This window comes from Hyaena hyaena, unplaced genomic scaffold, assembly GCF_003009895.1.
Source record: "Hyaena hyaena isolate Hyena2069 unplaced genomic scaffold, ASM300989v1 scaffold_600, whole genome shotgun sequence".
Classification (NCBI taxonomy): Eukaryota; Metazoa; Chordata; class Mammalia; order Carnivora; family Hyaenidae; genus Hyaena; species Hyaena hyaena.
Genome location: NW_024081234.1, coordinates 1,095,427 through 1,111,847, shown reverse-complemented (window position 1 = coordinate 1,111,847; position 16,421 = coordinate 1,095,427). Strand labels below are relative to the sequence as shown.

General features: G+C 60.9%; 1 protein-coding gene across 1 annotated transcript in view; it reads right to left on the bottom strand.

Moving 5' to 3' along the window:
• Positions 1-387: 387 nt before the first annotated feature.
• The window catches only part of LOC120248665 (PTTG1 interacting protein), a 16,791-nt gene continuing 757 nt past the window's right edge, over positions 388-16,421 (bottom strand). The window contains exons 2-6 of the mRNA XM_039257097.1: positions 9,806-9,858; positions 7,520-7,628; positions 5,234-5,408; positions 4,677-4,723; positions 388-2,272 (exon numbers count right to left, since the gene is read on the bottom strand). Coding sequence (XP_039113028.1) covers positions 2,226-2,272; positions 4,677-4,723; positions 5,234-5,408; positions 7,520-7,628; positions 9,806-9,858 — 431 coding nt within the window. The 3' untranslated portion in view covers positions 388-2,225. The remainder of the gene's footprint in view (positions 2,273-4,676; positions 4,724-5,233; positions 5,409-7,519; positions 7,629-9,805; positions 9,859-16,421) is intronic.

The following is a 16,421-nucleotide window of genomic DNA, read 5'->3' as shown; positions in this document are numbered from 1 at the left end:
GAGACTCAGCCACCTTGCAGCCCCTCAGAAGGGGGTGGGCGCTCCCCAGGAGCCGGGCACGGAGGCCCCGCCCCGGGGGAGGGAGTCTACCAACAGTCGAGCCAAGTACACGAAGCTCAAAGCCAGAACTGCTTTCCCAGAGTTCTATCGGATTCCAGGGGAGCAGAAGGCGCTGTGGGGTGGGGGTAGTGGGGCTCTCTGGACAAGCAGACAGCGGGGGGGGGGGCAGCCAGCAGGGGAGGGGGGAGGACAACTTGAGGACGTGGCCGTGACACTGAACCCGGGCTGCTCACACACCCTGGGACCCGTCACCATCTCTCTGTAGCGTCTACGCGCCGCCTCCCAGATCATCCCCCTAACGCCACGGAGAAATGAGACTCGAGGACACAGCGGACTCAACAAAGCGTGTATTAAATCACTTATTGGAAACTGGTTACAATTAAGGCACTCTGAAGGTCACGGTCTCCTTGAGGCTATGATACATGGCGGCTCCTAGGACTATTTATAAAGCACGAGGACCGGACAGCCTCCCAGACACCCTGGGGTGGGCTCAGTACCCCGAAGGGACTCAATGCGCCGCAGGAACAAGGCACAGCCCACACCGTCACGGACGTGACTGTACTAACACGGAGGCCGAAGTCTGCTACAAAGATTCTTTTATGAATAAACAGTAGAAAGTCAAAATCTTCAGGCGGCTACAAAATGCTTAGGAATGTTTCATAATACTTCAAAAACGCTATCAAATGCCCAAGAAGTCAGGAAGATAACACTCAAGAGTGTGTAGTTAGTGTCTCAGCTTGTGGCCCTTCCAGGACTGTGTTGTCACCTCACAGCACGGGTCAACGTGGCTGGGGGGCGGGGGGGTGTCAAGCGCTGTGGTCGTGTTGGGTCACGCTGACCTGTATGAGAACTTCCTGTGACACGCTGGAGAGCAGTCCCCAACAGCACGGTCACAAGTGCGAAAGGGAAATCCATCTCTTGTTTTATGTACCTGTTGACTCACGTTCCCAAAGCTAAGTCTTCCTCATCCAAAGCAGTGTGGCAACCGGGACTATTTTCAGAGTAAGAGAGGCTGCTCTCACGGTTACCCCGCGGTCCACTGTCCCTGCCAGGAAGGACACGGTCATTTACTGAAGCCACAGATGTTGCTCTGAAAGGCCTGGAGCCAAAATGGAAGGCCCGGCGGGTGGCCTGGAGGCCGCGGACAACGTCCCAACCAGAGCAGTGTGGCTCCAAGCTGGGGGTCGAGTGACAAGGACAGTCAGCAGGCTCTCTGTGTAGTACGAGGGAACCCCTCTCGCTGGCACCGGACGCCCTGCCTCCCCGGTGGGCAGAGCCCCACAGAGGGGCCTGCAGGGCGTGGCCTCCCTCCTCGGGGACAGCCTGGGGGCCCGTGTCCCCCCACCCCCGCCGTGACCACGGCGCAGATGGCCTGACTAGGGACAGCCTGGTGTGACTGCACACAGGACCCGACACCTGCTGTCAACAGGGTTGAGAAGCGAGAGACGGTGACGGCCCCCCGGGGCCCCGGCTGCCCTTGCAGGCTGCTCTAAAGCTTCATTTATTACTCAAGTTCTCATTGAAAAAAATCTTGATGTTCTGGTAAAAATACAAATCAAAATAAAAAAATTGTCCAATAAGTGGTCCGAACTTTGACATTAAAATTTTGGGGGGAAACCCCTTTGGTGGAAGAATGAACTCCAAAACTTACTTGAAACGGAATAGAAGAAAACAAAACAGACTTAAGGCGAGTCTAAGTGCGCTTCGATGCCGCTCAGAGCAGCGGGGGCAGGAGGCCCGTCCCCGCACACCGCGTGCGGGTGCCTGGCTCCCCGGGAGGCTGCCACGCATGGCACAGGGCCGCGGGCCGGGTTACGGGGGCGGCGGTGATGGGGCCCTTCGCCCCCGCTGCGTGCAGCCCGCTGTTGGGCACAGGGACACCAGGCGCGCGCTGTGGGGACAGAAGGCGGGATGGACGCCGGGGCCAGCGGTGTAGACCGCCCGCCTGCACTGGACTCCCCAGCGGAGCGGGGCTGTGAGGCATGGGCTCTGCCTCCTGGAAGGAACAACACAAGCAAAACCGACCCCGACGGGCTTCGTGTCTCCGGTGACTAAATACAGATAGAGAAGAGGAACGGAAGCTCGCGGGCCTGCGGGACGGCGCCGTGGTCCCCCGGCGGCTTCCCGTGCTGCTCGGGGACTGCTGGGCACGATGGCTGCACGGCTCAGTTGTTCTCGAACCTGGCGTACGGGTTTTCCTCTTTAAACAGACCTGGAACGACACAGAGCCGCTTACGAGTGGGCTCACGCAGCGGGACACCAAGTCCAGGGACGTGGGGCAAGTCCTTGCTCGTGAACACGCGCTGGGCCCCAAGGAACACAGCGCTCGGAGCACGTTCAGCACAACGCTTCACCTTTTTTTTTCTTTTTAAACTACTTTTAGAAATTTATTTATTTTGGGAGGGAGAATCCCAAGGGGGTCGATCCCACTAACTGTGAGATCATGACCTGAGATCAAGGGCCAGATGCTTCACCTACTGAGCCCCTCGGGCGCCCCTACACTTCACCTCTTTGAAAGTCAAACCACAGGTGACTTTAAAATTGAAATAAAATTTACCAGAAAAAAATCATTCTAAGAAAAACAGACCTGAAGAAATAAAGACTTGTTTGCTCATTCTCTCAAAGAGAAATTAAGAAACCTCAAGCCACTATTTCTCCCCACAGTAGCTGGTTAATATTATGCAGAAATTAACAAAACCACCTTACTTTAAGTGTCCTTAGAATCAGGGCTACGAGCCGAGGTGACCGTCGGCCTCGCCACCACCGAGTGCGCTGACGTGGCCAACACAACGTACTTAAGTCATAACGTAAGTGTTTGAGGCTAAACGCCCAGGACTAGGAGTTTCCTCTGCAGCAGAGCACAGCCTCTCCCACACTTTAAAACCCGTGTCACCCACGCTTTTCTGGAGCCACCACACCGGGTGTACGTGCTGCAGGTGAACGCGGCGGGGGCAGGAGGGCTGCCCGGCCGAGGGGGACGGCGTGCCGGGGCCTCGGGAGGAAGCCCAGGTGCTTCAGGTAATGGGCGCTCAGAGGCCACACACACAGGCCCAACAGAGCAGCCCCCAGCTCCCCTCCTGGTTTGAAGGGGAAAGGCTGTGTGGTGACTGGAAACCGGGCGCCTTCTGAAACCAAGAGAAGGGTGTTCCCCGGGCCGGTGCGCGAGCCTGTCCCGCCCCCCACTGGGGGCGCCCGGGAATTCTTCCACCCGGCTGTATCCGGTCCGTTCGATGGGCTTTCTAGAAACAGGCACAAGCTGGCTTCCAGAGTGCAATTCAGGGCCTAGCTCACCACCGAAACAAGGCGCCATGGGCCTGGGGTCGGGGTCACGGGGAACGCCCCTGCGCCGGGAGCCTCGTGCACGGCGGCCAGGTGGCACACTGCAGAGGGGCAGACTTTGAGAGCTCCTGTGTGCTGCAACCCAGCACCATGGCGTGAGTCTGCGTGAGTGCACACACCTACACAGCTCTCGCCTTCTGCGTTAACATCAGTCAGATGCCAGCAAGCTCCTTGCAGCACTTCAGTATTGTGAAACAAGGAGCCCACGCCAAGGACAGCGGGCGCTCCCTGGGCACGAGCCTGCGCCTGGCAGAGGGCACTGTGCCAACACTATCGCAGGACAGAATGTCACCCACATGGAGCTGGGTGGGGGCGCTGGGGTGCTGGGTGGGAGAGCTGAGGGTGCTGGGTCTCTGGGGGTGCTGGGGTGCTGTGTCAGCTGCACAGCCAGCATCCCCAGCAGAGGGGGCTGAGGCTTCGGACTGTCTGAGCGCACAGGACCTTAGGATACCAGGAAACACGGCGTCCCCTGCACAGACACAGAACTTCAAAATGAGGACGTTAGGAAGATTTTGAGGGGCACCTGGGTGGCTCGGATGGTTAAGCATCGACTGGATTTCAGCTCAGGTCATGATCTCAGGACGGTGGGTTCGAGCCCCACGTTGGGCTCTGTGCTGACAGTGCAGAGCCGACTTAATATTTTCTCTCTCTCTCAAAACAAACTTTCAAAAAAAAAAAAAAAGGAAAAAAAATTTTTTAATTTTCCTGATCAGATTCCTCCTCGAGCCCCGCTGCCCGGTGCACCTAACAGGCACGGAAGCACCGTGGCCCAGAGCTAGAGCGCCCGTGGCCCAGTGCGGCCACTTCCGGCCACCCCACCGGCCCTGAACAAGAGCGGGGAAGGCGGATGGCAGCCGCAGGTGTGACGATCAGCAGAGCGCCAACTCGACCCGGGGGCAGAGTGAATGCTCTCACAGACCAAAACCCTGGTCTCCCCCCAAAATCCCTCCGAACCAGAACCGAAACCAGACGGCCACCCGAGCGGCACGGAGAGCCCCGGCCAACTCCCCCAAAGGCGCGCCGCCGTCGGCTGCGGGAGCCCTGGCGGCACCAGGGCGCGGGAGGCCGTGCGGGCCCCTCCGGTTCCACCCCATGGGCGAACAGCGTCAGGAATCCGGCTGAGAGAAAACGGCCTAAGGCTTCATCTTTCCAGACACGGCACGGAGTTAGCGCCTTCGGTCCACGGGGACTAGGACCAGCCGCTCCCCCCGGAGGCGGCGCTCACGGCCCGGGATCCACTCCCAACCAAAAGAGACGCGCGTACGGTCGATCCTTACCGTATTTTTTTCTGATTTCATCGTGTCTTGATTTCATCTCTGCTCTCCTAAAAACACAAAGAAATCTCATTTAGCACCAGAACATAACGTGAGGTTAAATGACGTACCTTCAGCACAGAGGCTGGGAGCCTGTCCTCATTTCCCAGGAAGAGACCAGGGTGGGGACAAGCTTGGCCGCCAGGCAGGGGGACCCTGCTTCTGTGCCACGTCCTTTGATTCTTTGTTTCAACAGAAGAAATTCAAATGCCTGAGACTATGATTTTTAAAAACACTTTTTACGTGAAGAAAAATCTCACGTCAGGTTCTGAGGGAGGCCGGGACGTGCAAACGTCAGTTCTGACCTGGGGGCGCACGGGTTGCAGGGACGGCGCAGAAACCCGGCGGGCCTCGGCCCCCAGCGGCGGCTGGCCTGATGGGGCAGCACCTCTCTGGGCCACAACCCTGTTCCACGGACAGGGACAGGTGACCCGCCTGCCTTGCCCTGTCCCCCAACCCATGGCAAGAGTCGCTTCCCATGGGCACGCGGGCTGGATTCCCGGAGCGAACGGGGAGTTCACCTCTCCTCCTGGCGGACCCTGCGCTCCTCACGCTCCCGCGCGGCCTTCTCCTCCTCCTTATCCGGCTTCCGGCTCCTCTTCCTGCGGCAGCAGCAGGCGCAGCAGCACACGGCCACGGCCAGCAGCACGGCTCCCCCCACCACCGACATGGTGATGATCAGTGCCTCGAAGTTCACTGTAAATCCCAGCGGGGGGCGGGGAGCCGGGGGTCAGGTGGGAGCAGGGAACCCCCCCTCCCCCATCGCAGGCCCACATACAGGGACCCTGCCACCACCCAGGGCTTCCAGACGGCTCCTGGTCGGCAGTAAGGATTTTATCATCACCGGTCAGGACCCAACTTCTGAGGCAAACAAGTAGTTAAAACAAGGTTCACAATTCCTTTAACTTCTCCTAAGGATTTATAAACGTAAACCAGCCAGTAACTCAAACCAGAGAACTCGGGTTTTCACCCACCCCGTTGAGTCAGCCCTGGGAGAGGCTTCAAGACGAACCCAGCCCTGGACGGTCAAGTGTTCCCGGCACTGACGTTAGAAAGTTCTGCGCCACACAGAGCTGCTCTCCTCAAGTCTCGCTGGCTTCCTGGTGGCTGGGGCAGGGCTTGGCAGGTGGCTGAGGAAGGCCGATGCCCAGTGCCTGGGGCCCTTCGGACCCCACTCGGGCCCGCACAGACCCTCACATGCAACACAGGAGGGCCACAAGCCTTACACACTGGCATGTGTGGTTTGTTCAGCCACTTTAGTTTCTTTTTTAATTTATTTTTGAGACAGAAAGTGTGAGTGGGGGAAGGGCAGAGAGCGAGGGAGACAGAACCCCAAGCAGGCTCCACGCCATCAGCGCGGGGCTTGAACCCACGAGCTACGTGACATCTCGACCTGAGCGGAAACCAAGTCAGACGCGTAACGGACAGTCCTCTGTAGGGGTCTCGCTTATCCCCGACAGGCAGGTAGCAGGCCTTCCTGTCCCCGCCCCCCGCCGGCCCTCAGGGCCCATTAACCCATGTTCTCTTGAGACCCAGGGGAACCATGGCTAGTTCCTGTCCCCTTCCCCCAAGGTGAGTCCCCACCAACCGCACACTGCCCCGGGCCCGGCCAGCCCCATGGCCCTAAGGCGGGAATTTCATTTCACAGGACAATGACCAAAAGTGCCCCCCCACCTGAAAGGTGGTCAGCATCGTTAGTCAGGAGGGAGGAGCTAACTAAAACCACAAGAGATGCCACCTCACGCCTGCAGACGGACAGAAGTGACGACCCCAAGCGCTGGCAGGGACGTGGGGCAACTGGCGCCCCGCGCTGCCGGGGGGAGCGCCTCTTGAGACTCGGGGGCTCCCCGCCCGCTGCTCGGCACATGTCCAGCGGGAGTGAGTGGCGTGCCGCCCACGAGCATGTCCGCGGCAGCACGGGGGCCCGCGGATCACCCGGCAGCAGAGTGGACACATGGCGCCGAGCAGCCGTGAGACAGACAACCAGGACACGTGACGGCCCCGAACGGGGTCTGACGAACCAGCCCCCGCTTTCTTTACGTGAAGAGTGGGCAGGGGCGCCCACCCGGGGGCGGCAGGTCAGTGCGCGGCCCCCCCGCGGGGCCTCAACAGGGGCAGGCCGCGAGCGCAGGGATGGCCCGTGTGCTTTGCCGAGTGAGGACTACCTGCGCACTCGTGTAGAATCTCGCTGTGTGCGTGTGTACGCACGTGTGCTTACGTTACGCAAGGGCAGGAAGAGAGACTAAACATGTTAACATCTGGAGTTAGGTTTCAACTTTAAAACACGCTGGGGGCACCGGGGGGGCTCAGTCAGTTAAGTGTCAACGGCTAATTTCAGCTCAGGTCATGATCTCGCGGTTCGTGGGCTTGAGTGCCCGCGTCACGCTCTGTGCTGCCAGCTGGGAGCCTGCTTCCCATTCTGTGTCTCCCTCTTTCCACCCCTCCCTAACTCACATGCACGCGTGCTCTCTCTCTCAAAAATAAACAAATCAATAAATATTTTAAAAAATTACTCTCAAAAAACAATAAAAATAAAAACTAAAAAATAAGCACACCTCTGCAGTTCACGCTCAGAACGCCAAGGGCTCCCTGGGCCAGGACCGCTCTCTGTGGGACCTCACGAAGGGCTACCGTCCCCAGAGCGCGCCTGTGTAGCCACGGCGGGCACGCGGAAGGCGGGCGCTGACCGTGCGGCCTGGCAGGGCTCCAGGCTCGCAGGGCACACCGCGGCGTCTACAACACAGTCCCCAGATGGAGCCCCTTCCCTCCCGGGCCGCTCTCCCCGCCTCCGGCTTCGGGACACTTACCCCAGCAGACGCCCCAGCGCGCAGAGCTCAGTGCACAGAGCGAGCTGGGAGGCAGCACCCTGCGCACGGGGTAGTCCAAGCACGCCTTATTCGTGCTGCACCACAGACACTGGAAGAGGAACGTTTGCCAGACGTCAGAAATGTGGCGTAAACACCAGACGACCCGGGATGCGGGCCAAGCAGGTCGCTGCTCCCGTCAGGTGACCGACGGAAGGCGTGCCTTCCCGCCGCCACAGCAGCTCCGCCCCAGCTTGCCCACCAGGGCTGAGGTACTCAAACCCTCTTCCTTCAGGCACCCTGCCTGGCTCAGCCTCCGTGCGGGTCCTGGAAGCTGCCAGGCAGCTCCCTGCCCAGGGTCTTTGCACAGCCTCCTCCCAGTGCCCGGAACATTCCTCCCCAAACACGTGTCCCCTCCCCTCCTCCGCAGGGCCTGCCCCGGGTCGCCTGCAGGAGGTGGGGCAGGACCAAGCCCAGCACCTGTCTGTTAGTGGACTTCTGCACTGTGGCGATCGCTGCGCACAGACCCCACCTGCGGTCCCTCCAACCCCGTCCCGAAGACAACGCGACTAAGGCTCAAAGCCTCCCTCGCAGAAGCTCAGCTTAATGCACTGACGCGCCCCCGGTGAGCATCCAGGTGGCACCGGCAGGGCACACGCACTGTGCCCTCTGCCTCCCAGGACCCCACCTGTCCTTCTAGAACCCTGCATGTTCCCGAGGACCCGTGTGGGCACGCCGCCCGCGGCCCCCGCACCCTGCATTTCTGAGGGGACCCATCTGCGGCCAGAGCGGGTGCAGGCCTTCAGGCGGATGGGGGTACGTGCGCCCCCACAGCCTCCTCCCGCAGAGGGAAGGGTGGGACCGGACGAGGCCACGGAGCACGCGCTCCCGCAGCCAGAGCGAAGCAGGACAGCAGACTGTGCGGCCGGGAGGACTCCCGACGGCGACCCCTGCCACTAAAGAGCCGCGCCAGCAGGAAAACACGCCCGCGAAGAGCAGAGACCGCTGAGCAAGCTCAGCGTTATCAGCGGCAAGGTCTGAGGCTGCAGAAACAAGTCGCTTCAGTCTTTAGCCAGCAAACACGCCGCCAGGCGGTCAGCAAGTTCCCTTCCGAAAACGTGACCAGCGTCCTAGGGCAGAAACCACCTGGCACGTCCCTCCTGACCTGCCTCACAGGGTTCCCCGCTGCCAGGGAAGGGGGGACGGGCTGCGTGGCTCTAAAATACCCTCATAAAACCTGACCGGAGGGAGCTTCCCCTACAGTCCCAGATGAAGGCATCAAAGCCCAGAGGCTGCTCCGGAACTGGGCCGGCACGCGGGGGACAGAGGGACCCCGACACAGCGAGCGGCAGCACTACTGCCAGCCTCCCCCACCACCCTCCTGCCGGCCCGCACGGTGGGGAACTTTCTCCAGCATTCCCCTCTGCTGGTCCCCGACGCTCAGCCGCACACGTGCCTGTGTGTCAGATCCCAGCACAGCCCGCGTGGAGATGACCTCCAGGAGCAGCGGGCCTGCTCAAGGTCGCGCAGGGCCGGCACGGGAACATCTGGCTGCGCGTCTTCCCTGTGATTCTGGTGAGCTGGTCAGTCTGAGCCCAGAGCTCGAGGCCCTCCGGGCTGAGGGCCCACATCGCTCCCCGTTCCCACGTGAGGAGCCGAGGGAGGAGCGTCTACCCCAGCCCAGGACACTGATAGAGAAGGCAGGACACAGAGCCTCAGGACCATGGCTCGCGGTGAGGGGACATCCTCGCTCCCGTGGGCGGGCCAGCAGGGAAACGGGCTCCTCAGCCCTGACCGGGCGCTGCGGCAGGCGGGGCCTCTGGGCACTCCCAGGGCGCTCCGGGCCCCATCTTGGGGTTCCACGTGCAAAACAAAGTCCCGGTCCCTGTCCCTCCCTTAGAGACCTGTACGCTCTAGTGACACCAACGTGAAAGCACCAGCCACAGGTGCACAGCTGCAGACTGGATGCTAAGTGACGCCCAGCCCGGGGCCCACCCTTCTCTGCTCCCCTTGCCCTCCGTCCCCCCAACACCAAGCCCACCAGCCTCAGGGAGGCCCAACGCTGCCGCCCGGCTCACACGTGTTCCCAGCCACGGGCCCAGCGGAGTCACACTGCAGACACGTGCGTCAGCAGGCAAGCACGCCCGCTGACGACGCTCAGGTGGGGTCTCAGTGGTCGCGAGACGGGTTATTACTCCCGTTACAAAGACCCCTCCGCACACCCGACGGCGGGGGCTGTCACGCCCACGAGGCCCCCATGCCGGCGCGGAGACAGCGGTGTCTACTTACAGAGACGTTCTTCAGGCACTCCTCACAGGTCCTGTTCGTGTTCTGAGAACAAGCTGCAGGGAAGGACAAGCGGGCGGTGAGGACCGTGCACTGTGGACACCTGCCCAGGAGGCCGGGGCGGGGCCCAGGGTCCTCGCTGAACCACACAACCAACAGCCTCCCTGGGCCCCCAGCCCCCAGGGTAGAGTGGCGGCAGTTCCCGGGCCGGGCTGCAGGCGGGGCACCAGGGAGGACACACGCACAGCCCCACGGGCCCACCTGCAAGAGGCCCCGGGGCACAAAGGCGGCGCCTTCAGGGTAGAGGAGCCCCCCAGGGGAGAGGTGGCACGCACCCAACCGGCCCAGGCCCGCCGACCCACCAGCACAGCCTCTCTGGAACCACAGGTCACAGCAATGCCAGGCCCGTGGGACTGAGGCCCCAGCCAGGGTACGCACACCTCAGGGAGAGGCCCCCCGAATCAGCCGGTTCCAGTCCCTCAGGGCGCCCGCGGCCCCAGCCGCTCTCCACAGCAGGGAGGGCTCACGCCCCACACCGCTGACAGCTCTGGAACTCGGGCGATCAGAACCCGCGTTTGGGTGAGAAACGTCCACACCTGTCAAGCTGACCCGCCCCTCGGCCGAAGACACACACGCTTACTTGGAAGACTTCTGTGCACCTCACAGGTCACCAGGAAGTGCAGGCTATAGTCGTAGGGGGCGACCGCTTTACCTGCCAGAGTGACCGAGATGACGGCAGCTGCTGAGGCTAAATGCCGGCGGCAGGGGCCCTGGGGGACCGTCCCGCATGGCGTGAAGCACCCAAGGGCGCAACCCTCCGGTGCCACCTACCCTCCAGCTGGGCCAGCGCGCTCAGGCATCTCCTCAACACTGAGAACCCAGGCCCGGGAGCCTCAAACAGGAGACTCAACAAGTGCGCTGTGCACGCGGCACACAGAGTCTTAACCACCTCGCACGGACCAGCAGAAACCAGACGGGAAAGACCACCCGCCGGGTTCCGCAGGTGCGCAGTTCTGGAACCGGGGAGCCCATCTGCCATGGGAAGGGGGCAGCGGTGGCCCGAACCTCGCGGAGAGAGGGGCACGTCCTGGAGCAGGACGGGGCGACGCACTGGGCAAGTGTAGGATGTGTGTGGCGACTCCACGCAGCTCACCGGAGGCTCCAGGCGCACCCGGGCGTGAACTGCAAGCACCCACGTGCAGGCGGGCCAGGGAGCGCCCCCCGCCCCGCGTGAGCACTCTCGTATCACGATGCGGGGGAAGGGCTCTGGCTGCCAGTCACCCACGCTCACTGCGTCTGCTAGGTGGGACTGAGGCGCGTGGGGACGGCCTGTGAAGCCGGACTCTGCTGCCCTGCACGTCCTGGATGCCTCCTGCTGTCTTTAAAAGGGAAGCTCACCCGTCGCGGGTTGTCCCACGGCACTACTGCGGACGCGCTGTCAGCTCCACGCCCAGGCCCAGCTCAGGCCACTCTGCTCAGGGGCATCTGGGAGGCTCGGTCTGTGGAGCATCTGACTTGTGATTTCAGCTCAGGGTCAGGGGATTGAGCCTTGTGTCAGGGGTGCTGAGTGTGGATCCTGCTTGGGATTCTCTCTCTCCCTCTCTCACATGTGCTATCAAATAAAAAATAACTTAAGGGGCACCTGGGGGGCTCAGTCAGTTAAGCAACCGACTTCAGCTCAGGTCACGATCTCATGGTCTGTGAGTTCGAGCCCCGCGTCGGGCTCTGTGCTGACAGTTCAGAGCCTGGAACCTGCTTCAGATTCTGTGTCTCCTTCTCTCTCTGACTCTCCCCTGCTCACGCTCTGTTTTTCTCTGTCTCAATATTAAATTAAAAAAAAAAAATTTAAAAAACAATTTAAAAATTAAAAGAAAAAGAACAAGGTAATTTAGCTTCAGGGAGGTAAAGAGATGGACAAGTCACAAAACACCCCCATCTCTGCCAGCACCACTCAGAGGCAGGGTCGCAGGGGGCACAGGGGGACAGGGCCCACCAGGAGAGGGGGCCAGGGCCCCAGGCGGTGCACTCGGCCACCACGCCCAAGCCCTCGCTCTGTCCACCGCAGGGCCCAGGCAGTGGGGGGCCTCAGTGTCTAGACACTGTTCCCCAGGAAAGGGGCCAGGGCTCCTTGGAAAAACAGCCGGTCCCAGAACTGGGGTAGAGAAGGGACAGAGTCAGCCTCGGACAGCCTGTGACATCACAAAGTGGCACCAAGTTAGGGGTAAACGGCAAAAGGACCCAGAGGCCAGCCTGAAGGGGGAGGGAGGGGTCCTCCTTGTCAAACTGGGATGATTTAAAATCAAAGTGATTGACAGTCATGCGCTCCAGCCTCTCGCCGCCCCAGGATCTCACGTGGACGTGGAATAAGTACAGGGAAGGCCGACGAGCAAAAGCAGAACCCATGGGCTTGCAGGCCTGTCGCTTGGCAGCCACCACGGCAAAGCTGGGCACCAAGACCACCGTGCCCGCTTGTGAAGTGACAAGACACCCGGTCTCCAAGCACCTCCCCAGTTTAATCGCTTATGAAGAGAAAATGGCACCTTACAAGTGCCCAAAGTATCACCAGTACAATGACGGGACAACGGGACAAAGTGACAGCAGGTGTCCCCTGGGGGCGCAGGGGAAGGACACAGCCGTGTGCGGTGGAGTCTGTCAAATGCACTGCAATCCAAGTAGAGGAGACCAGGCCAGACCAACTGAGGGTCCTTTTACGAGAGCTGTTTTCTGAGAACAGGCTGGGGAGCAGTTCTGGGTGGGCGGGGAGACATCGTGGCCGAATGTCCCGCACGGTCCCGGGCAGGGGACAGAAGGGCGTCACTGGGATGGCAGGTACGCCGTGTACATACACCCTACGTTACACCTAGTACTCAAGGGTCCCGTCAACGCTAACTGTCCGGTCTTGACCCTTACATTCCCAGGATGCGCAGGAGGCCCGGCCCGGAGGACGAGGGGCGAAGGGCCACGGAGCCAGGGGCGGCCGGGCGGTCTGGTTAAAGCAGGACAAGCAGACGGGGAGCGAGCGGCTGACGACAGAAAGGCACTCAGGGGTCCACGGTACTACTCACTCCCTCAACGTTTCTGCAGCTTTAGCAGTTTTTCTAAACAGGCAGGCAGGGAGCCACTGTGAAAATCCGCACCACGGCCTGCCACACCCACCCAAGGCCTTTTTTCTTTCTTTTAGAGAGAGCAAAGCACACACGTAAGGGAGAAGAGGGAGAGAGAACTCCAAGCCAGCTCCATGCTCAGCGTGGAGCCCGACGCAGGGCTCGAACTCACGACCCTGGGATCACGAGGGAGCTGAAATCAAGCAGGACGTTCAATCGACTGAGCCACCCAGGCGCCCCTCAAGTCCTTGCTGGAAACGTTTACGAGCAAAGATGTACTTAGCAATCTTAGCTGAGGGGCCACAGGGAGCAGGAGGGTCGGGTACAGGGACTTCTTCATGAGTTGTTGTTTTTCTATCTGTGAAGTCTTTTAGAGCTGGACTCACGTGAACTAAGCCGCAAGAAACACACCGTAAACCTCATCCACGCTGTGGCGTCGGGACCACAGGCCAGTGTGAGCCAGGGAGGCGAGCCCTCCAGGCCCCGCCGCGGCCAGAACTGGGCCGACTTCCAGCACGAGCGGAGACATGGGGCCGGACGGTCTTCCTGAGCGCGCCTGCGCTGGGCAAGGCCCGCCCGTCCTCACCCCGAACAAACACGGATCGTCCTGCACGGCCGGCGAGGACGGTGGGGGTGCTGCTTCTCGGTCCCGGGGCACAGAGAACCGCACACCGGCACAAACGGCCTCCTGCTTCCTGGGCCCGGTGCTGTGCGCGCCCGCCCGCTAGGAACCCCCCGCTGAGCCTATTTACCTATTTACCGAGGACGAGAAGACTGCTCCTATCGCTCCCTTTGAGGAAAAGGTCTTTCTGTTAGGACGCTAACCCACGTCCCGGCTGCGCGTGCCCTCCTAACGTGTCAGGTGAGGCCGCGGACTACGCACCCAAGAGCACACGCTAGCAGCTGTGACCAGACCTGTCCTGTGAACGTAAAGAAACAGTACGCGCTTGCTGCACGTGTCGCACAGGCCGGAGGGCGGCCCCTGGCCAGCCCCCAGCACAGCGATCCCTTCATCAGATGCCGTGCCTACTCTGCACAGTGACAGGGGGCACCTATGTCATCCGTTTCACCTGAGAAACCGGTGGGAAATTCATTTAGACAGAAGCACTGGTCACCTTCCTGTCTCAGCAGAGGAGGTGATGGGCGTGGTACACGTTTTCCTCAACTTATGATGCAGTTTCCGTCCCAAGAAGCCCATTTGACGTGAAAAATATCCTATCAAAACTCCCTGGCCTTTCTTGAAATTCCGTAACACCTCCATTAGCCCGTGGATGGGCCGAACCGCCGCCCACGAAGCCTGCTTCACCAGAGATGGTGAACATCCCGGGGAGTTGACCGAACACCGTACTGAAGTGACAAACAGACCATGTGGGCACAGAACGGTGGTCAGTGTGTGGGGACCGCGTGGCTGCCCGGCCTCAGGATGACCCTGCGTGGGAACTCCAAGCACCATACTCACCAAACGCAGATCCTGGGGCACAAGTTAGAGTGGAAAACCCTAAGCCGAACCCTTGTGAGTTGAGGACCGTCTGAACATACGAATAACATGCACCACTTGTATACACACTGGAGCCTTTACAACCAGTTTCAAACACCCGGATTCTCAGCAGGAGATGGGCGGGAGAGGAACCGTGTCCCCACAACCCTGTGCCCTCCGTAAGGCGTGGTCAGGGTGGGCTCCCACCCTCATGGACCTGCGCAGGCCACAGCTGAGCTGCTCTGTGTCCTTTAAGGAGCTGGTTTTCAGGATCACCTCCCTCGGGTGTACAGAGGAGACTCGCGGGTGGAGTCTTAGCCCCCACACAAGGTGGGCTCTGCAGGCCCATGGAGCCTTCTGGAAGGTGACGAGTTTTGCTCTGAAGACCTTCAGAGCACCCTGGGTCCCTGATGTCTCCAGGCCGCCCAGCACACAGAGGGACACATGGGACTGCTGTGACGTGTGCGTGGACTGTGCACGCCTGTCGTGGTTGACTCGTGTGTCACCTTGACGTGGTTCAGGGTGCCCAGGCAGCCAGTAGACATTTCTGGGTGTGTGTCGGGTGGGTGTTCCAGAGATTGGCATGTGAATGGGCTCGACAGAGAAGCCCATCCGCCCCCCCATGGCCACTGGGCAGCACCCCGCCCACACAGGGGCCCCCACGGAACAAAACAGGCTGAGGAACAGCAAATTTACTCTTTTCCCGGAGGCTGAGACACCCACTTTCTCCTGCCCTCAGACATGGGCTCCTTGTTCCCGGGTCCTCCAACATGGAGAATTCCAGAAGCTTTCCCCAACTCCAACTTGAAGACACGGGTCCCAGGACCCCCCAGCTTCCACAACCATGTGAGCCCACCCCTCAGAAAATACCCTTCCCCACAGCTGCAGACCCCCTGCCGGCTGTTTCTCCGAAGACCCCTACGACCTTCGCAGGAGGACCAGAGAAGTCAACACCAGAGCCACGTCCCCACAGGGCGACGGGCGGTAAGCAACTCATGGTCTGTGGAAAGGGGGGCCTCAGCACCCCAACAGTGCCCCTGTGCAAAGAATGGCAAATGAGACCCCAGGGTGCCCGAGTGGAAAACCCTCCCGGCACATCGCTCCTCCCACGGGAAGGAGCTGCTGCCGCCACCACCCACGGGGCACCGGGGCGAGTCCACGTGACGGTAATCACTGTGACCTACAGCAAGTGAAAGGTGGCTTCCCGCTGAACCCACAGTAAGCAGAATGCCTTGTGGCCACTCCGATCTAATTCCCTAGTTAAAAAACTACTGAAAGTCACAAAGAACACCCCGTTCGCCTCGGCACTCCAGGGCAGTGGAAAAGCAGGGCAGTCACACATGTCACTCCCGACACGCTCCCTCGGATTCCACGGGCACACGCAGGCACACCCTCACCGGCCACTGAGCAGACCCAGCTCTGGAGATGCCCACACCACGTCTGTGCTGGGAACTCAGTCTTCACCCAAGTGCCCGGGGCACCCACCTCCCACCGCCTGATTACAGACGTCCAGGGAGCTACGGCGCAGGCCTGGCCCCCCTCCACCCTCCGGCAGGAGACCACCCTCCAGCAGTGCTCTCTTTCTGGAATCTTCTGAGACCTCACCATGGCCCTAAGTCATAGGTTCCCTTCCCCAGCACGCCTCTCACCCACCTACCCACCCAGCCCTCCGGATTTCTTGGCCACCATCGAGGTCCCAGCACCTGGCAGGCGGCTGACTAGAACAGGGGGGATAAACCAAGGGCGCACCCCCACCCCAGGTCTGTTGAGTGCAGAAACAGCTCCTTCAAAGAGCAGATACTACAGCTCTCCTGCCTCCACCAGTCATGCAGTAACTCGGGTCCTCCTTCCCGAGGGCGTGGGGCCCGTGTGCCACACCGGTGCCCGCCTCAGGGGGCCTGGCCCCTGGACACCGGCTACCGACCAGCCCTGGCGTTCCAGCAGGTTACTAAGCTCTACCTCCCGACTCGGAATCTAAAACCGCCAGCTCGGTCAGAGACGGTCGTGTGAGACTAAACGCGGGGGGGGGGGGGGGGGG